This window comes from Cololabis saira, chromosome 8, assembly GCF_033807715.1.
Source record: "Cololabis saira isolate AMF1-May2022 chromosome 8, fColSai1.1, whole genome shotgun sequence".
In the NCBI taxonomy this organism is placed as follows: Eukaryota; Metazoa; Chordata; class Actinopteri; order Beloniformes; family Belonidae; genus Cololabis; species Cololabis saira.
In genome coordinates this window covers 22,075,999-22,097,669 of record NC_084594.1, presented here as the reverse complement: position 1 = coordinate 22,097,669, position 21,671 = coordinate 22,075,999, and the positions used below count along the sequence as shown (strand labels likewise).

The 21,671-nt window shown below is 40.8% G+C and overlaps 5 protein-coding genes across 5 annotated transcripts; 2 read left to right on the top strand and 3 right to left on the bottom strand.

Annotated features, from left to right (window-relative positions):
- The first annotated feature begins 496 nt into the window (after nucleotides 1-496).
- On the top strand, nucleotides 497-10,766 carry sirt4 (sirtuin 4). Its single transcript, XM_061727239.1, has 4 exons — nucleotides 497-611; nucleotides 5,414-5,901; nucleotides 7,863-8,157; nucleotides 8,233-10,766. The coding sequence occupies exons 2-4, from the start codon at nucleotides 5,414-5,416 to the stop codon at nucleotides 8,383-8,385; spliced, it is 936 nt and encodes a 311-aa protein (XP_061583223.1). The 5' UTR covers nucleotides 497-611; the 3' UTR covers nucleotides 8,386-10,766.
- c8h1orf74 (chromosome 8 C1orf74 homolog) lies at nucleotides 9,803-10,624 on the bottom strand. The gene has a single exon (XM_061727240.1). It carries the CDS (start codon nucleotides 10,612-10,614, stop codon nucleotides 9,847-9,849), a length of 768 nt encoding a protein of 255 aa, XP_061583224.1. The 5' UTR covers nucleotides 10,615-10,624; the 3' UTR covers nucleotides 9,803-9,846.
- tomm6 (translocase of outer mitochondrial membrane 6 homolog (yeast)) lies at nucleotides 10,705-12,732 on the bottom strand. Its single transcript, XM_061727243.1, has 3 exons — nucleotides 12,155-12,732; nucleotides 11,047-11,170; nucleotides 10,705-10,871 (listed from the first exon to the last, which is right to left on the bottom strand). The coding sequence occupies exons 1-2, from the start codon at nucleotides 12,250-12,252 to the stop codon at nucleotides 11,074-11,076; spliced, it is 195 nt and encodes a 64-aa protein (XP_061583227.1). The 5' UTR covers nucleotides 12,253-12,732; the 3' UTR covers nucleotides 10,705-10,871; nucleotides 11,047-11,073.
- LOC133448579 (ubiquinol-cytochrome-c reductase complex assembly factor 2) lies at nucleotides 12,349-14,376 on the top strand. Its single transcript, XM_061727242.1, has 4 exons — nucleotides 12,349-12,529; nucleotides 13,454-13,528; nucleotides 14,033-14,099; nucleotides 14,192-14,376. The coding sequence occupies exons 1-4, from the start codon at nucleotides 12,392-12,394 to the stop codon at nucleotides 14,302-14,304; spliced, it is 393 nt and encodes a 130-aa protein (XP_061583226.1). The 5' UTR covers nucleotides 12,349-12,391; the 3' UTR covers nucleotides 14,305-14,376.
- On the bottom strand, nucleotides 14,368-18,745 carry tspo (translocator protein). The gene is made up of 4 exons (XM_061727241.1): nucleotides 18,567-18,745; nucleotides 16,501-16,676; nucleotides 16,290-16,428; nucleotides 14,368-15,119 (listed from the first exon to the last, which is right to left on the bottom strand). The coding sequence occupies exons 2-4, from the start codon at nucleotides 16,671-16,673 to the stop codon at nucleotides 14,928-14,930; spliced, it is 504 nt and encodes a 167-aa protein (XP_061583225.1). The 5' UTR covers nucleotides 16,674-16,676; nucleotides 18,567-18,745; the 3' UTR covers nucleotides 14,368-14,927.
- Nucleotides 18,746-21,671: the final 2,926 nt, after the last annotated feature.

Here is a 21,671-nt window from a genome sequence, read left to right as displayed (position 1 = left end):
AAATAAATACAAATTAAAACAGAAGTGAACAGATTAAATCATAAAAAAAAGTTAGATGCAACTGTAAAGTGGACTTCAATGAGCTCCATTGCAACTAAACTAAGGCTATAGCATTAAGTGACATCAGTGAGTGGCCTGGCCAGGCATCTATTATTTTCTTCTTTGATGTAAGAACATTAACAAGAGAAAATCTTTTGCGATGTAAATGTCTATGGCTGACAAAATTACAATTACACTTGATGGACTTGAGCACGAAGCCTTTACATTTCACTTAGGTATTTTCTTTTCTTACAACAGCACTTTACACTGTGGTATAACTGCCTTATGTGAACGTTTTATTTAATAGTATATATTACTGTGTTGTGAAAAGTAATATGACAACATTAATGATAATTTGAGATTTGTCAACGACGCAAAAATGGGGCGACTACATATCCCAGATTACATTGCGGCCCTATTTAGTGTTACATTAAAACATGTATTTCCTGTTGCTGTCTGTGAAAATGGTTCTGATCTTATATCCGCTGTTTATGTTATTCAACCTCTCTTCGTAGCTCCCGACCGACAGAAGTTAGTAGTGCTGCTGAAACTTCACGTCCCTGGACAATAAGGTACAGTAACTCCAGTACTGAAGTAAGGCCGTCTATGAAGTCCACAGGCTTTCATAGAAACTGGAAATGGACGAGTGTCTGCTGGTCCGCAGCTGTTGACCCGGTGTTCTGACGATTTCTGCTGCTTTGCCAAAAAATGCTACTTAATGGTTTTCTACCTTTGCAGAGCTACAATTTCACTGTGTTTTACTCCCTAAACCACTTCCCTTTCCCCCAAGTGGTCCTTGTCGCTTGCCAGGCCGTCATTGTAGATAAGAACGTGTTCTTAATGACCTAAATAAAGGCCAATGGCTATATGAATATCAAATAAAGCGATAGAATTGTTGTTTTTTTCCTCTTTATCGTATAATGTTCAAGAAGTGTAATGCAATTCATGTCATGGGTCGTGTATTTTGAAGGATCAAATACTCCAACATCCCATATTATCAATTCTACATGGTGCAAGAAATGATTTGCGTGGCAATCAAACTTTGAAAATCGAGTGTGCGCATGCGCAGAACCACAAAGTAGCATTTTCTGGCAGGGAGCATGGAATGGCAGAACACCGGTGTTCTGCCGATTTCTGCTGCTTTGCCAAAAAATGCTCCCTAATGGTTTTCTACCTTTGCAGAGCTACAATTTTACTGTGTTTTACTCCCTAAACTAATTCCTTTTCCCCCAAGTGGTCCTTGTCTCTTACCAGGCCGTCATTGTAAATAAGAACGTGTTCTTAATGACCTGCCTGGCTAAATAAAGGCCAATGACTGAATTAATATCAAATAAAGCAATAGAATTGTTGTTTTTTTCCTCTTTATCGTATAATGTTCACAAAGTGTAATGCAATTCATGTCATGGGTAGTGTATTTTGAAGGATCAAATACTCAACATCCCATAGTATCAATTTTACATGGTGCAAGAAATGATTGGCGTGGCAATCAAACTTTGAAAATCGAGTGTGCGCATGCGCAGAACCACAAAGTAGCATTTCTCGGCAGGTAGCAAGGATTGGCAGAACACCTGATTGATTGATTGAAGAATTTATTAGAAGAATTGCATAGGATCAGGTACAGTTTCATGACAGTACAGATTCGCTGATACAAAGTCAACTACAAGGCATTATTCCAAGAAAGCATTACACTTGTTTACATTGGAGACCTTTTTTAACTCATATAACATTGAATGACATACAGGTAAGAAGCAGTACTTTGTAGGGAAGATTGTAAAAAAAGAAAAAGAAAAGGGGGGAATTTACTGTTATTTTGCACCGAGAGAGACTAAAAAGGTGATGAGACAAATAGAATAAGCTAAGTAATACAAAACAAAAGCAGAAAACAAAACAAAAACAAGAAGCAATAATCAGAAGGAACAGCGGGATGTGCAGTAGAGGCTTTGATTATTCCCAGTTACGAGTAGCAGCCTCCTGTAGGTGGCTTTTTAGGGCAGACTTGGACATAGGGATTTGCTCTCTTTTATGGCTGTCGGTAAGGAATTCCACATGTTGGTAGAATAGGATGCAAACGAATTTGAACCTTTCTTGGAGTTAACCCTGGGCTGAAAGTGATTTGTGGAGCTGCCTCTAGTGTTATGGTGGTGAACATCTTTTACATTTTGAAAGTATTTAGACAAGTACAAGGGTATTTTGGAGGAGTAATGTATCTTGTACACCAAAATCAATGCAAGAAACTGTACTCTGTCGGCTACCAGGAGCCACGCTGAGCATATGGTTTGTTGTTAGGTGAGCCCGAGATGGAAGATTGAGCAGAAGCCTTATCAGTTTGTTTTGAGCTGTCTGGAGCTTGGTTTTCAGAGCCTTACTCTACGCACGTAACCTGCGTAGCCTGCGTAGCCTGCTTTGTGTCTGTTCATGCTCCACTGCGTACGTCGCGTAACACCCGAGTAGAGCCTGTCATACCGATGGTGACCGATAGGGGGCAGTAAGCAGAGCAACAGTTGGAAAAGCTACTTATATTAAGTAGCAGAAGTAGTAGCAGCAGCAGCGGTAGCAGATTAGAAAAACGAACACTTTTACAGGACAATATTGGATGATGTAGGAGATTATAACATCGTGTGAATGTGTATGAGTGTGTATGAATGTTTGTGGTGGTCGGAGGGGCCGTTTGGCGCGATATGGCAGCCACGCTCCCGTCAGTCTGCAGGGCAGCTGAGCTGCGGCTACAAACGGAGCTAACACCGGGGAGAATGTGTGTGAATGAATAATGATCTCTGTAAAGCTCTGGGTGCCTAGAAGGAAGCTAAAGAAAACCATAACATTATTATTATTATTATTACTCTTTTTTTAATGTGTATTACTTATTTATATTACTGTTTTACCCCCTTCCCTGTGTGTGTGTGTGTGTACTTCTGCTACGTGAGTTTCCCCGTTGAGGGAGTAATAATAAAGGACTATTTTATCTTATCTTATTATTATTGCTTATTATCAAAAGTGGATAGTCTTTCCAGACTAATTTATCCAGCATTCTCCTCACCCATCTCAACAAGAATGACGAAACAATAAATCCAGTTAATTTTAGGTTCATATGGAGAAGTAGATGTCAATATATAAGAAAGATTAACATGGTCAAAAAATGTATTGTTCCTAATATGATTCCAAGTCATTCAATAGTATTTTTATTGAAAAACAGAGTATTTAAAATAAAATAAGTCCCGTCAATTGACTCCTGGCTCCCGGCTCCGCTTCCTCCCGGCTCCGGGAGGCACCGAGGCTCGGCGCGTACCTCCGCCGGGGGTCGGTCGCCGGGGCTCGGTCGCCGGGGCTCGGTCGCCGGGGCTCGGCGGCCGGGGCTCGCCATCCGCGGTACTCCCGGGGACTCTAGTCCCGCAGCACCAGTGAGTATTTTGACCGGAGAGATTATAAAATACCGGACTTCGGCATATTTTACCGGACAACGGAAACCCTGGGGGGAAGTTAAATATTGCATAAATATATGCACGGGGAACTTTCTCCAGGGGAGAGCAGCATAATCGTGCCAGCCGGGATCAGACCGGGAACAGCGATACTAGCAGACAGAGCGAGAACTGCAGGTCGCGTACGCGTTCAGTGTCTTTTTGAGAACGTGCACGTCGACGCGTCAAATGTACGCAGGATACGCAGGATACGCGAGACGTGACGTCACGCGTATCCTGCGTCTCGCGTACGCGTTCTGAACTGCAAGTATAAACGCGGCTTTAGTGGCGTCACGGTACCAGACATGAACTCCATAATCAAAGTGAGGTTGAATGAGTGCCCTTGCCAAAATCTTCAGTGTGTCTCTACCAGAGGTGGAAAAAGTACTGAAAAATTGTAATTGAGTAAAAGTATCTTTACTTTGCTTACATACTTTAGAAAAGTACTCATCTAAAAATTTACTTGAGTAAAAGTACAAAACTACTTCATGTAAAATGTAATTTGAGTAAAAGTTACTTTCAGTTATTTAATGCAAAAAAAGGATGAGTCACGAATCAAATCCAGCAAGTTGTTTTAATCAACTTCGAGGCATATTAAAGTACACATCCACACTTGTTCGAGTACATTTTTTTAGATGTTGATGTCTTGAATGCGGAAAGCTCCGTTCTGCCGGGCAGGCACATTTTACACTGCATTATAATGTTGCCTTTTGTGTGTTTGAACGCAAGTTTGGCCAAGGGTTTTTGTGGCTGGTTTCTGCCCGCATTTAATTTTTTCACCATAAATTTTGTACTCAGTAACGTGAGGGGGTTCAAATGTAGCGAAGTAAAATACTTGGGTCAAAATGTACTCGAGTAAAAGTAAAAATTACATATTTCAAAAACTACTTAGAAAATTACAAATTACTCATAAAAAGTACTCAATTACAGTAACGTGAGTAAATGTAATTTGTTACTTTCCACCCCTGGTCTCTACCAACTAGAGGGGCGATCCTATACCCAGTGGTGGACAGTAACGGAGTAAATTTACTTGAGTACTGTACTTAAGTACATATCCAGAGGATTGGTACTTTACTTGAGTATTAGATTTCTTTGGTACTTATTACTCTTACTTGAATACATTTCCAAGACAAATATTTTTACTTTTACTCGAGTACATTTCTAGGAAGGCTGAAAAGTACTCGTTACTTTCAGGTCTGCTCTTTTTTCTTCTTCCCTAAAATCCTATTTTTAGACGGATATTGGGAGACAGACACAGAGACTGACAAGACAGACATTGGGAGACAGTTTCTTATGTTCTATATTGCTATATTGTACTGGTACATGTCCTTCCTGTAAAGTTAAGTGACTTCAACATTGAGTTATTGAAAGCAGAGATGTAGTTTTTTGTAAAGCAGTGGTCTTTGAGGGGGATCCAGACTTAGTTGGATGGTGCAGGTTCATTTGGTTTCAGTTCATGATTGTTAATAAACTCTGCATCATCTGCTGTCCTCTTATGATCCCATTCATTTGATTTGTTTTTGGTGTTTCTGCAGGTTTTATATAACATTGTGGTTCTAAAAGCAGCACATCAGTGCAGCTGGTTTCAAAGAGTTAATTCTCAGAAACAAGAGTTAAAAATTTAGAAAAAATATAGTAATTTACTGATGTGGAAAATAAGAAATTTACTCTTACTCTTACTCTTACTTTTACCTAAAGTAAATTTAAAAGCATTTACTTTTGGATACTTAAGTACCTTTAAAAGCAAGTATCCTACTTTTCTACTCTTACTCGAGTAATATTTTGACTGAGCTACTTTTACTTGTAACGGAGTAAATTTTGACCAGTAGTATTTGTACTCTTACTCAAGTACTGGGGTCGAGTACTCTGTCCACCTCTGCCTATGTGAACACTGGTGGTCTCTGTTTGCTCTGCCGCAGATGAGACTTCCATGGCGGGTCGTCACACCTCGATCCTCGCCCCTAAGGAGAGCCTCCTCCTCGGCCCCGGCGGGACAGCTGGGTTTCGTGCCCCCCTGCAGCAGCGCTGATGTCCGGTCCGTGGAGCTGCTGCAGGACTTCCTGTCCCGGTCGCGGCGCCTGTTCGTGGTGACCGGGGCGGGTCTGTCCACGGAGTCGGGGATCCCCGACTACCGCTCGGAGGGGGTCGGCTTGTACGCCCGCACCGACAGGCGGCCCATGCAGCACGCAGAGTTCGTCCGCAGCGGAAAGTCCCGCCAGCGGTACTGGGCCAGGAACTTTGTCGGCTGGCAGCAGTTTTCTGGGCACCAGCCGAACCGGGCGCACAGGGCGCTGCGGAGCTGGGAGGAGAGAGGAGATCTGCACTGGCTGCTCACGCAGAACGTGGACGCGCTGCACTCCAAGGCTGGCAGCAGGAGGATGACGGAGCTGCACGGCTGCACACACAGGTGACACAACACCTGGGAGGGAGATGATAGACTTTATTGTCATTGTGCTCAGGTTACAACGAGATTGGTTGGGATGTTCCCACCAAAGTGCAAAGGAAGCAAAAATAAGAGGAATAAATAAATATGAAAAGCACAGTATAAAAACATAAAAGCAATACAAACAATGTCTGGTAAAGTGCAAAAAAAACTAACTGTGACCTAGACATCACTCCCACATAATTTTTGATTTGATTTGATTTGATCTTTATTCATCTTGAACAAAACAATAACAAAAAAACACACCATACATCAACAACAATAATAAAGCACAACCAGTTTTGTTCAAGAAGGGACAGGAAGAAGCAAATGCTTATCTAGTCCGGCCCCTCCTTGCAATATAAGAATATCCGATATATAAAAGAATAATAATAATAGCAATAACAACAATAATAATAATAATAATAACAATAATACATATATACAGTATATACAAGTGAGTCAATAATAAAAGTAGCTAAAACGAAAGGCATCAAGCACAGTAGAGAAGAAAAAGTCAATGAAAAAAACAAAAACAATCACCATAATAAAAGTAGCTAAAAAAGAAAGAAAAGCATCATGCACAGAAGAAAAAAAGACAATGAAAAAAATAAAATAAAAAATCATGGTCATTATAACATCAAATGTTGGTAGTTCAGTATGAGAATCTGCTTATAGCAGCGTTTGAATAGCCTGATGTTCTTGCAGACCTTCGTGTTGATAATGAGTTACTCTTGTATAGTTATAGTATAAGTATAATATAAGTATAGTGTAATAGTATAAGTATACTATTTCCCAGGGGCCTATTGGAGTCTAAATTAAGCAACATTTCAGTGCCAAAGTTTCCCTGCTCTGCAGTTAATATTGTCTCCTGAAAGTTAGTAGCTTATGTATACACTGAAAGATATTCAGATTCAGACGACTTTATTATTCCCTTTGGGATGTTCTCCATCTCACACACACAGCACTGTCATTTACAAATCAAACACCCCAAAAGCCAAACACCCATATAAAGCTAAAAAGATAAATATATTGCAAATAAAGATAAAAATAAAAGGTAAAAACAAGAATAAAAATAAAAAGTGCAAAAAGTGCAGTGCCATAAAAAATAATTATATGGATAGAAAAGCGTTGTGTAATATTTCACAAAGTTATTGCAGTGTCCTGGTTATTGTACAGTTATTGTACACTGACTGACCCCCCACAGTCCCTCTGTTCTTCAGTTCTTCTTGGCCGTCCTTCCCCCCAGTGAGGATTTGAACAGTTTGATGGCACTGGAGACGAAGGAGTTCGTCAGTCTGTTGCTCCTGCACTTGGGGAGGAGCAGCCTCTCACTGAACCGGCTTCTCCGGCTGCTGATGACAGTGTGCAGAGGGTGGCTGGCGTTGTCCAGGATAGCCAGGAGTTTGTGCACTGTTCTCCTCTCTGCCACTGTCTCCAGAGGATCCAGCTTCGTGCCAACCACGGAGCCGGCGCACCTGATCAGCTTCTCCAACCTGGATAGGTCAGCCTTTGAAGTGCTCCCTCCCCAGCGCACCACAGCGTAGGACAGGACGCTGGCGACCACACATTGATAAAACATCCCCAGGAGCTTCTTGCAGATGTTGAACGATCTCAGCCTCCTCAGGAAGTACATCCTGCTCTGGGCCTTTTTGTGCAGCTGGCTAGTGTTGCTTGTCCAGATAGGTATCACTTCTACTCAAGCAACGCGGTTGTATGAAAAATAAATAAATAAACTGGTCCTTGCACTCACACATATAAATTAGTATCTAAATCTCCACCGCTGGCAGCAAAAGTTCCATCTGATTGGTCGAATATATCATCGACACAAATGCATTACACTTGTCCTAGTCTCAAGGAATGGTCTGTTTAAACAGCGCAAGTTGACTTTTAAGAATAGCTCTTAAAGTATTAATACTTTAAGAGCGACTTATCTGTGTTCTCAGGGTGATGTGCCTGGACTGTGGTGCCATCACGGCACGGGAGGATCTGCAGAGGCGCTTTGTGACACTTAACCCCAAATGGGAGGCTCAGGCAGGAGCTGTGGCTCCAGACGGCGACGTCTTTCTAGAGGACGAGCAGGTGCTACATTTCAGAGTCCCATCCTGCGAGAACTGTGGTGGCGTACTGAAACCAGAGGTCACGTTTTTTGGAGACAATGTCAACAAAGCGACTGTACAGTTTGTGCACGAAAGACTGGCAGAGTCAGATGCCGTGCTGGTTGCTGGGTCGTCGTTACAGGTAGGTAAACATGTTAATTATACTCGATTAAGACTGTTTCTCTGCACTTTTGTTATTTTTTTTTTTTTTCCCCAGGTGTACTCCGGGTACAGGTTTTTACTGGCAGCGAGAGACAGGAAGATGCCCATCGCCATACTGAACATTGGGACCACCAGAGCAGACCACCTGGCTGAGCTGAAAGTGATCGGCCGCTGTGGGGAAGTGCTGTCTCTCATTCAGCCTCTCTGACGTTGTGGACGGTGTGTGAGATCAGGGCTGCCCTGCATGTTTTAGATGCTGCCCTGCTTCAGCACACCGTGATACAAGGAGTTGTCATCAACAGAGATATACAGACCTTGATGACAAGCTAATGAGGACCATTCATTTGAATCGGGTGTGTTGATGCAAGGCAACATCTAAAACATGCAGGGAGTCCCGAGGACCGGAATTGGAAACCCTTGTTTTAGATAATCTGCGCTCTACTGCCAAAACTACCTCAGACTCAGTGGAGCAGCGGTCTTGATGCTGAGGTGAAAGGAGTGAGAACCAGCAGCGCTCCGGACGTACTCGCTCCTGTTATCAGTGCAGGACTAAATACAACACTCACTGCGTAACTGATGGTTATCTTTCATTAAAAAATTAAGATAAAAGTTTGTATCCATCTACTCTGGACAGCAAATATTTACTTATCTGGAAGGACAAACAAAGGTAGGGTTGTTGTCGTTGAGCTTTGTGGAGCTAAAATCCGAAGACGTTGAGGATGAAAGGTTTCATCTTCCCAGACTGTTCAGTCGCATCGTGATACTGCTTTTAAGTTAAGAAAAAAGTTTAAACTGTACAAGATAGTTGCAGGTCAGAAAGCTGCTTTGCAGAAGTAATCTTTTGAAACATTGTGAATGTGTACACTGGGTTTAAAAGCAATCATAAAATACTTGGATCAAATTAAAAGGGGAACATGAAAGACTGATAAGTCTCCAGTACTTCCAGTGCTGGAAATTGCACAAATTATGTATTCAGGTGGGTTTTTTTGGACAATTAAAAGATTGTTTCATCAATTTATTCTCAGGAGATATTGTTTTAGTTGATATATTGGCAAGATTTACACATTTGAAGTGAAATTCTGTGTCTCTATATAAAGTAAAAATGATGGTGAAAGTTTTTGAGCATCAATCATTCAAAATCCTCTTACGTTTGGCGAATCCATGAACAGTTGAGGAAAAGATGACCCGATTTCTAAAAGATTACATTTTTCGGTTCATGATTGCGGATATCAAAGTGTTTATCACGATTGACAAGCTAAAAACCTATTTTCATCTTGAGCCGATAATACCAGATATAGTTTACCAATAACTCAGTCACACAAAACAGCTGATCACGTGTGCGCAGCTGTTAAAGGTGTTCCTGTCGTGTTCTGCACCCTCTCTCATCCAGACGTTTGATCATTGGAACCATGTTTATATTTTAACTTTAAGTGAGGAGGGTGACTGAAATGTTTCCACAACAGTGTAACGCCATCCTTAAGAATAATCAAGTACAGAGGAAAAACATACATGCAAGTAATCGCAGACGTCCAATATTGATCCATATTCCATTGTAAAAATTATATCGGCCTACATAATGAGGCGAGTGGGTACTCTGATGTCGTGTAATAAGATGAATCCGCCCACATATTCTGGACCATTTTATTTCAATCACAAGCCTTTCCTAGCATCACAAACAGACTGCAGGCAGAGTGACTGTGGACTGACTAATGCAGAGATCCTTCAGGACGTTTTGCTGCTCAAATCTCTTTTGTAAACGAAGCTTCCAGTTCTCCAGCTTGCAGTTCGCCTCCTCCTGCAGACCAGCTGGGACGCTGAAGGAATACAGATGACATATGTGGCCTGCACACGTAGCTGAAGCTGCAATCACCAGCAGGGGAGTCATGGACAGACAGTTTTCAAAGCTTTCAGTCTGATCAAACCAGTAGGTGACAGGGTAACCAAGTAAAAGACCGAACACCGTGCAAAGGTTCCACTCCTCGCATTTCTCCCCAAGGCAAACAGGTTTGTCAGCACTATCGAGTTGCAGAAGACTCTGTAAATCTTGTATCATGCTCTTCACTTCTCTTCTTTGTATATCGATGATTATGGGCTTCTCCAGCGAGTGGCAGACGTCGATCACAGCCACACTGTCATCACCAAGCACCTGCTTTAGATTTGATCTGACGGCACCCGCATTAATAACTAGACTGTTTCCATTTAAATCCAATGTGAGAAGTGATTCAGATACGAGTCCGAGGGACTGCAGGGAGTTCAAATACTCCTGCACTTGTACCGCGCAGGCACCGTTACTGTCGTACAGGAGAGCGGGTTTCAACCCCAGATCGACGGCCGAGATTTGAGCAGCAAGGTCCAGACTCTGCAGAGCAGAGAGCGATTTTCTACCTGCACACAGACACTTACGAGCTGAAGCAACAAAGAGCTCCTGAGCGGACATGGTTAAATACGATTAGGTTACAGGATTAAATTAGTCACATGGAAAGTCCTTTGAAGGTGAGCTTTAACAAAATAAATATGGGATTCCAAGACATTATCTAAATTTAATTATTGATTTTCAGGTCATTCACACAAATGGAAAAAAAAAAGAAATAAAGATTCACGTCAAGGAGACAATTTGTTTTTAAACTATGAGCAGTGATAAAAACGTCATGGAGTATCCTCGTCCCTTGTTTCTTCTTTGTTGGTCCAAGATCCCTAAAGGAGCAGAAACATCACAACTGTCACCAATAAATCACATCAGAACAAATACTTATTACACAGTCATTGTGATTCATTTTTAAGCAAAAATTTGCCTCAATGAAAATTAAGGTCTGTTTTTTGCTGTTACATTTAAACCTCTAAATGGCTCCAGCAATGAAGATGATCTCACCATCATCCCGGTTTTGATGTGGCCGCGTTATGTCACTGGCTGAGGAGACATCAGGTCAAAATCAGAGAGATTTCTTGCAACCCAAACACCAGCAGCAAACAAGCCCAAGTTGACAAGAAGGTTCCTACAAAAAAAAGAGCGAGAGAACTGTGTTATTTCAAGAAAAAACATAAAAGGTGGACAGCTGGGCCCTCTGTGGGGTCAGAGCTTTTGTACTACCCACAGAGGTTTAGCAACTGTACATGGATGTGAAGTGTGATGATTATGAAGATTGATGTGTCAGGTTGTTCTCCTGTTCCTTCTATCTTAAATAGAAGCAAAATAACAAGAACAGAAACTTTTTGCACGTTTTATTTGTATTTGTTTTAACTTGTTGTTTAACTTGTCTTTCTTTTATATTTTTAGCCGGGGGACTGCCAATGGAAACTAGCTCTGTAGCTAAAATTGGGTGCATTTGCATTTTTAATTCTAAATGTATATTATTGTACTATGGCCCTTCTCAAATAAACTGAATTGAATTGAATGATGGGGAGGCAGAATAAATGTTTCCTGATGTCATGCTCCCCTACAAATCTGAATTGCTCACTGGAAGACCTATTTTTAAACTTAAACCACTAGAAAATAAAGTGACAGGGTTTTCCTAGTTTGTGCTTTTGTTGTTAATCTAATACAAATACATACTCTAGCACAAAATTGACTTTCGCGTAATAAATTAAATTTGAGAAAAATAGCAGGTTTGTTAATACGTGTTTCTATTCTGTGATATACTTTTACAAAATTGTTTATACTTTTATTTACTTTAATTGGCAAGACATTTTAGAGAAATGTCTCAAGTGATGTCAATACAGTATCTTAAAATGGGTTTTTTTCCCTCAAATGAGCTGGTGATAAATATATACCTTTAGCTCTTAAGTATATATACACAATAGAAACGGTTCTGGTTCTGTAAAAAATTACCAGATTCTCTGTTTGTTATGGGGCTTTTTAGCTCTGTATTTACACCTTTATCACCTGAGTGATGGCGAACAGCACAAGGACAAATCCAGTCAACGGCGTCAGATTTACTGTTAACGACCGCGCAGAAAATCCAATTTCCTTAACATCTCACCTCCTAAAGTCGTTTCTGTCCGTAGCAAAGCGACAGGCGGAGCTGATCCACTCCACCATTCCCGCGGAGGAGCCCTTTTTCACGTTTGCTCCACTCATCTTGCTAACATGCGGCGGTGTAAGTCAAAGCGGCGGCGAGGAGGGGGAAGACTTTCAATGTTACACAAGTACGGTGCGCGATAGGGACAAAACGCCAAACGTCCTTCGCGTTTGCTAAATCTGAATTACATGACCAAAGATGTCTGCGACCAGGTATCGTCGGTTCCTGAAGTTGTGTGAGGAATGGCCCCGAGACGAGACCAAGAAAGGGCGAGATCTGGGGACGTTTCTCCGGCAAAGAGTCGCCTCTGGGTTCCGGGAGGGTGAAAACACGCAGGTAGGGACGCAGGAGTCTCCCGGCGGCCACAAGGCTGCAGCTGCTCCGGGAGATGACGGGGTGGCAGGGCTAACTACTCTCGACCTTGTGTTGCTCACTGATTTTATTCATTTATTTGTAAAGAAAGCTACGCTGGGGAGGCCAATACTACCGGAGAGCAAGTCTCGTTTATATCAACCTCTGTTTCCCAATAATATAACTTAAATGATCCAGGCAGCAGATAATCATCCCCTGCAAAGATGCCACTTTAACCAATAACAGTCCAGGAGTTGGATATAAATGCACATTTATACCTTTGATCATGTCTGACAAAGTTTTGTTGTTTAAACAAAATATATATATGTGTGTGTGTGTCTATATCTATATCTATCTATATCTATCTATATATATATATATATATATATATATATATATATATATATATATATATATATATATATGTATGTGTATATATGTATGTGTGTGTGTGTGTGTGTGTGTATATATATATATATATGTATGTATGCATGTGTGTGTGTGTGTGTGTGTGTGTGTGTGTGTGTGTGTGTGTGTGTATATATATATATATATGTATGTATGCATGTGTGTGTGTGTGTGTGTGTGTGTGTGTGTGTGTGTGTGTGTGTGTGTGTGTGTGTGTATATATATATATATATATATATATATATATATATATATATATACATACACACACATACATACACATATGTGTCTTTGAACAAGACCAAATATGAAGGTGCTTCAATCTCATTTAGTGGAGTTATTATTTATTCAAAAGGAGATATCTATCTTATATAATGATTGACTAATTTTCGTATGTGTCCTAAACTTTCAATCAAATGAGCGATGAAGATGTGGTAGAATTGACACCCATCATGTAGAGATTTAATTGGTTTTAACAACTGCATGCGTTTCCTTTTCTAGATTGCAGATCCTGAAAAATGTGACCAGATGTACGAAAGTTTGGCTCGCATCAATGGAAATATATACAGACAACGAGTAAGTGGGTGCTTTTCTGATTGGGGTCTATTATTTTTGTGCTTTGTGACCAATATGCTAGTCCGACTGATTTTTGGATTGTATGGAAAACAGAAATCCCATCTGCGGTTATAAACTCAGTTCTGTTCATGTCTTCTCAGATGATAATAAAACATGTTAAATGTAAAGCAACCATATTCTGCTAGTAAAGCACACCAGGTTAATGTTTAAAGATCGTTCACCTTCAAATTTGAACAATACAGAGCACAAACATTCGATGAGACCGACATCAGCAGATGGCCGGTTCTCCTTCTGGATAGCTTGTGTACCTTGGTTACCAGTGTTTGTCCAAAGTGTGGAAAACCTAGAATAAAGATTGTAAATTTGTCATAAAAATTAATTTCTTCATGTATCATGCGTTAATGATTGCATATATTGACTCAACAGTAGTATCCCTGTGCAAAAGCTATTGGAAACGTGAAGAGAAGTTAAAATATTGAGAGAAAATGTCTTTGTTTTGTTCAGTTTCCTCGTGTGAGAGACACCAGCTTTACCGGAGTCACAGTGGAAGAGTGTAGGCTGCTCTTGTCAGGTACAGCCTCACAAATATCTTCTTCAGTCTTCACTAACTAAAAGGAGATCTTTTGAAATAAAGGTTTACACAATTTTTATTTTTATCTAAAGGAAGTATGCAACAGAGCATGGATGATGAAAAAAAGGGCTTATGGAAGACTCTGATGGAGAAATTTTCGTCAAAGCCGCCAGAAGATGCTCCAGAGAAGACTTCAGAAAAATAACTTATTTTTTTCATCTTTTCTTTTTTCTTTCTTTTGTTTTGTGTATAGAAATAAAGCTTATGGTTATCTTTATGGATTGATGTCATTTTTATTAATTTAATATTAGCTGCAAGTTTTAATAGTAGCTTTACAAAAACAAGAACGGTCAAATCAAAACAGAAATTAACTTAAAAAGGCACATTTCAAGCAAAACTATTTGGAACTTAGTCACTGGGCTGTTTTTCAACCGTAGAAACCTTTTTTTAAAGAAGAACTAGGGTCCATGGTAAAATAGGGGGACTTTCCTCAGCCCATCAGCCCATCAGTCCATCGCTGACTTGGTTATGGTACAGACCTACAGGAAGCTAAAAGGCTAAATTTGATGTCAGTGCCACCCCAACAGCTTCAGGTCATCTAAAAAGACATAGTGAAGGAGTGGTCGAAGAAAGGACCTCAAAAACAAAAAGTTCTAAAAGATTCCTGCGGTGAAACTGCAGCCCTGACAGGTCCCTGGAAGGTGGACATATGAACACTTGAGTATCAGCTGGGTCAAAAAACTTAACTGGAACTGAACTGGCATTTGTAAGCAAGAAATTAATGCAATGAATCTGAAGCGGAGTTATTTCTTCACAGAAGCGTGTCCTCTACTCCTCTTTCCCCTCTTCCCCCTCTTCCTCCTCAGGGTTGTCTCTCCATATGCAGTAGTTTAGAGATGTGGCGAGGCACAACCAGGAAAGGTAGGGCGCCAAGAGCAGAGTGGCTGTAGTGCTGATGGAATACCATGACGCCATGGTGGCTCCAACAGTCCCAGTGAGAAGCACGATCTCCATGAGAGCCTGAAATTGACAGAGAGCATTTTAAGAGATGATGTAGACTTCTGACCAGTCAAATTTAAATACAACCCCAGTTCAAATAAAGCTGGCACATGAAATAATGCAGTGATCTGCAAATCTCAAACCCATATTTAATTTACACCGAAAATGAAAAAAAAGAAGCTGCCTGGATGGGAACATAAACCTGTATGTACCTATCAACAATGACATTTCCCTGCCAGATGTGCAGGAAAGGCTTTTGATGTGAGCGGTGATAACCAGCCACACGGTGCTTTCTCCTATGTCCATTTCATATGAGGTTTAGCCCAGGCTGTACGGAGGCATTTTTGGATCATGGTTACATGGCTTCTTCTCTGTATGACAGAGATTTAACCTGTATTTGTGTGTGGATGACACGGCCAACTGTAGACAGTGATTTCCAGGTTATTGAGTCCATCAAGTGATTTCCATTTCAGAATCAAGCCTGTTTTAATGCACTGCCCCCTGATGGCCTGAAGATCACAGACATCCTCGAGTGATTTCAGCCTTGTCCCAATAACACAGAGACTTATCCAGATTCTTGATATTTAATTTATTTCTAATTTTATTAGGATTTTGTGGCTCTAGTGTTGCTTATTGAACCTGCCCTGACAGGAAATGAGTGCAGATAGAAGGTCCGAACATTAAGCAAAGGGCCAATGGCCTGGAGTCAACCATGGGACACCTGCACAAGGACTATAGCCTCTGAAATGGTTTTGCAATTTTATTTTTTTGCACAGAGCAGTAAACCTCTGCCTATGCTCATCTGAGAGATTCTACCTTGCTAATATGCTCTTTTTATACCCAATTATGTCACTGTCCTCCTTGCTAATTAATCTAAATAATTGCAAGTTGTACTCTCATAGTCCAGAAATGTGCATTTTAGGCTAACTAGTGATTCGTAATTGCCCACACAAGTGTAAGCACGTGTGGTTGTTCTATATGAGGCTCTGTCTTTCATGTGATGTAATGGTATATCAGATATAATGACTCCCTTCCAAACTTTTAAGTTTTAAATCCTCTCCTGTGAATAAAACATGGGCTAATTGGCTAATTTAAATGATTGCATTGTGCCCTGTTTTCTTAACATCTTCCACAGCATCTCAGGTTTTTAGAATTGGGTTCTAAACAGTTGCATTTATGTGTTTAACTTACCCATTTCAGCTTGTGTGCACCAAAGAAAATAGGAGTCCAAGCCCAGTTCAGAGCAAGCTGTAGCCCATAAAGACCCAACGGAACCATTGCATCCTTATTGAAACCCCCAAGCTCTTTCCAAACCAGGTAAGACCCATAACTGTGGGACAGAATTAAAAAAAATAAGGTTTCTGCTTCAGAGTTGGTAGGACTCGGTCAGAGTAACACTTACCCCATGCCTGTGTACAAACACGTCCACACAACAGGGAAAGCAGCGTTTGGTGGACGCCATGAGGGCTTCTTAATAGTTGTATACCAGGTCTTCACCTCTTTCCGTGTGACGTAACCGCCGTAGAGCCCTCCTAAGTGTGGGAGGGCCGTCATTCCAATCATAGGCAGCCACATGGTCTGTGATAAGAGCAGTTCATGTTACAACAGTTTATTCTCTGCAAAGGCTGGGTATTAGTAATTATCAGATGACTCCTGATTTAAATGATTATGTATCCAGTTTTCAACTAAAACCTTCTTATCTGATTGTACCTGTCCAGGCACACATACACAAGGACTTTCTCCACTTTTGGGAAAGGGAAGGTAAGGTTTTCTGCAGGGTGATGCTTTTTTTCCATAGGTAATAAAAAAAAAAAAACATTCTGAATCTAAAAGGTTTTTTTTCCAGGCAGGGGTAAAGTATTTTATTCTGAAAACTGTCAGATAACACCAGTGTCCCGACTCACGTTGCAGAAGCTTACAAATAGTTTCAGTTTTCTACAGGCAAAGATGTTTCAAGGAAGGTTTTGAAAAGTTTTATCAGAGGGTCACAGACTCAGAAAATGTGTCACTTTTGTTTCCCATCATGAAAATCCTCCAGAAAAGATCCTGTGTGCAGAATGCTGTTATGGTTAATCCCCCAAACCAAAAATGGACTTGGTGAGGTAAAAAAATAAAAATAAAGATGCTTTCGATATAAACACAGTATTTTTCTTGTGATTCAATACATTTCTGTCAACATACTGTCCCAAGTACTACACTGGAACATATTTATATTGTGTTTAATAACAAAATATTATTTTTGAATGGGGATTAATCAACACATACTTTCAAACCTGGCTGCCGAACCTAATCTTGGTCTCCATCAGCAGTTGACAGTTTGGGTCAGTTAATGCCCAACGCCAACTATTAAGAGAGGACTGCAGCCTTTGGGAAATATGTGGTATAAAGCAACGTTTTGTTCCCTTTTGAATCTTAAACTACAACAGAGCATAACAAATTAAATTGAAAACAAAACAAAAAAAAAACCTTGATGAGTATTCATCATAATATGTATTCATCATAATATTCTGTTGCTGTCCACTTTTGCTCAGCTAGATTCACTCCTGACTGGTACACCGGTCAGTCAACCACTACTGAGAACTAATCCTCCAGATTAATTGGAAAATCAATTACTTCAAATGAAATGTGCAAGCCGATCAAAACCACTATCACTCATAGAAAATACAGCAAATTACTTTTTCAGAAACTGGGGGGACTGATCTAAAAAACAACGAGCTTTAAGCAGTTTACTGCTGATAACTTGCTGTGGGTTCATGTGAGTGAACCCCATTATTTTAATAGAGCAGTGGTCCTGAACCCTGGTCCATCTCTGCATGTTTTAGTTGCTCTGCTGCTTCAGCACACCGTGATACTATACAAGTACTCGAAGACCACGGTAATAGAAGATCTGCCTTAACAGCCCAGTATAAACTGGGAAGTTTTACACCCGTCTTTGTCACAACTGCTGCTTGTAAATGTATAACTAAAATGGCAAAAGGACACTGTTGCTTTAAGATAATTTTCATGCTAACCTAAAAAGAACTCAAATACCTTGAGGATGCGTGACATTAATAACATTAATAATGCTAACAACAACAATAATATTGATAAATAATATTATTAACAAAAATAACAACTCAAACCAGTAGAATCACTAAAACGAAAGTGGATGTTTTGGTGAAATTTTGCTCAAACTTCACACAATATAGGCTACCGTTTTTAACACAACATGCTGATGTATATTTGTGTTTTCTGTCTTCAGTTGAAGGAGGTTCGTCCTATAACAAAAGGTGAGGTGAAGGTTGAAAGTTCAACAGACGTGACACTACTATAAAGGTTGATTTATGGTTCCGCGTTACACCAACGCAGAGCCTACGCCGTACCTACGGCGTAGGCTCTGCGTCGATTTAACGCGGAACCATAATTGAGGTTTATAAGTCACCTTTAATATGACTCGGGTGGGTCATGGATCGGAGTTGATCTACTTACACAGGCTCAGCCGTCAGCGCCTCAGGCAGCACGTACAAAACAAGACCCTTAATGTAACACAAAGCTAAACAGACAGGTCTTGTGGCATGCTGCTATATTGTGATATAAGCGTCTGGATGGGTTGGGCAGTCTTATCGGACGCCTCAGTCCTCTGACACTCCCGTGGACGGAATAAAAACACAGGACACTCCCGGGCTAACGTCATGACGTCATAACGTCATGACGTGTTCGCCAACGATTGGTCGAGAGGATTATGGCAAGGCAAGTTTATTTGTATAGCACAATTCAACACAAGGTAATTCAAAGTGCTTTACATCAACATTAAAAGCAGAAAGACACAGTAAATAACAAATGAAATGGTTAAAAAAAATAGGTAAAATAGTTAAGTTAAAAAGTAAGGGCAGTACAGTACAGCAGGTAAGTATTTTTTTTTTTTATTATTTATAATTTTTATTTTTCAAAATGAAGACAAAAAAAAGAGGTTAAAAACACCACATTTCACATACCAAAAAAAGAAACATTACAATGACCCCTCCCTTCCCTTCCTCTCTTCTCCATTTCCATTTTTATTTATTATAAATATCTCATAGCTATCGTTTTTGTCCACCGTTCCTGTAGTTTCTTGTGCTGGCCTCCCTTTTTTCTCTTTTGTGCATGGGGGTGGGGGGGCTGGTACAGATAAACTTTAGAGATGATGGTGCCTCTAGCGTCAGTTCAGGTCCAGCTCTAAAAGAAAAATAAGTAAAATAAAATAAAAAGAATGTGACCAACACAACAGGTCATGTTATTGTTCCGTTATTCTCACGTGTTCTCTAATGACAGTCCATGGGCCAAATTGGCCATTTTCATTGTCTTTAAGGTTTGAGGTTGCCTTTTCCATTGAAAATAAATCCAAAAAGTCCTTCAGCCAATTGTATTTATGAAAGCAGTTTGGCTTGCAAATCTAAAGGAGCTGATAGTTGGAGCAGACCTCAGGTCTACAGAAAGTTTGTTCCACCGGTGAGGAGCAGAATAACTGAACGCTGCCTCACCTTGCTTGGTTCTGGTTCTTGGGACACACAACAAACCAGATCCAGATGAACCTCAGGGGTCTGGGAGCTTCATAGGGAACTAACAAATCAAGCATGTATTTTGCTCCAAGACCATTCAGTGCTTTGTAGACCAGCAGTAAGATTTTAAACTCTATCCTTTGACTCACTGGAAGCCGGTGTAGTAATTTCATGACCAGTGTAATGTGGTCCAGTTTCCTGGTGTTTGTAAGGACTCTGGCAGCGTTCTGGATCAGCTGCAGCTGCCTGATTGATTTCTTGTTCAGGCCTGTAAAGATGCCATTGCAATAATCCAACCTACTGAAAATGAATGCATGAATAAGTTTTTCCATGTCTTGTTCAGATGGAAACCCCTTCATTCTAGCAATGTTTTTCAGGTGGTAATAGGCAGATTATATAAACTGTTGATAGGTACATAAATGTCCTGCCTATGGCAAGCCGTTTTAACATTTAAAGGTATAGTCTGTGATCGTATTCAAAAACATTTATTGTTATACTGGGTGAAATGGTCCTTCCATCCTGAGAGTAGCCAGTGAATAATGTGTTCAGATAAAGGAAAGAAAAATATCCGACCTCTCTGACAGCTTTAATCCTGTAAAAACTCTGACCAATCTGTTTTTTGTGCTCCGAATGGCACGGATTGGTCAGAGGACCAGAGGATTGGCAGGGGGGAAGAACCAATCAGATGCCTTCATTTTAAGTCCCGCCCACGCCCCCTTCTGTCCCAAATGCGCACTCTGCTTCCAGCCTGCCTCCAGCCCCCGTGTCCGCTTCCCACGGGTCGTCCTCGGCTTAGAGTGTCCCAGTGTAACCCCCCCCCGCTCCTCCAGGCCGACTGACAACCGGGGCCTGACATCGGAGGGCCCCCGCCGCTCCCGGCTTCACCGCCGGCTCGCGGTCGGGCAGTCACGTCGAATGTAATGGCTCGCCCTGCTAAAAAGGCTAAAAAAAGAAAGCCAAAGTGCGATTCTGCGGCGCAGGTTGTCCGCTACTGGGGGTCTGCCACGGACCCCCAGTATGTGAATTAAACTGGAATTACAGCTAGTCATAATTGAGTTGCAGATATCTGTAATTCACATTGCGGGTATCTGCACCTGAATTGTAGATATCTGTAATTAGAAACCCCTTACACATGAATGGCAAAAGTACGGAGCCCCTAAAGGGACACAGGTTTTTTTTTTTTTATGTAATGAGTTGTACGCGCGCACGTGAAACCTTTACGTGCGTGCGTAAAACCTTTAAGTGAGCACGTAAAGTTGTTTACTTGCAAGCAAAGTAGTAATGTCCTTATAATGAAGTCCTCGGTTAAAATATAGCTCAGCTAAATCCTGTAATGTCATTTCCATTCATAAACAGAGCAGGAGCAACTGGATTAGTCTCCTGTTCCAGCAAAACTCCCATTTACTCGTTTTTACGCACTCACGTAGAATAACTTTTAGGCGCTCACTTCTAAGTTTTGCGAGAGCGCGTGAAACTTTTTAGTGAGTGCATAAACGTTTTACGTGCTCACTTAAACAACTTTACGTGCTCACTTAAAGGTTTTACGCGCATGCGTAAAGGTTTCACGCGCACGCTTAAAACTCATCCCTTTAGGGGCTCCGTACAAAAGTGACGTCATTTCTCCTGGGCAGAATGACGTTGTAGATATCTGAAATGACAATTGTGGATAGGAAAAATGTAATTGTAGATATCTGAAATGCTCTTTTTGACTAGGAAGAATTGAATTGCCGATATCTGCAACACATATCCAGTCTAGCTGTTAAATATTAAAACGGCTTGCCATATCCTGTCACCCAATAAGGCTGAAGACCAAAAGCCAAACATTAAAGAACGTAATTATGTTGTTCCTTTAAAAAAACTGCCTGGCAGCTAAATAATGTCATCACACCGCAGAAGTCCAAAAGTAAAACATTACAGAAGTTCTGTCAGATTTTATTCTCGTAGGCATCACGATTGATGAAAACAAAGATTTAACAAATGCTCAAGACAAATTCCAGCACTCTGGTGTAAATGGTTTATTAATTTACAGAACTGTTTCTTGTCTCACTCTAAAAGA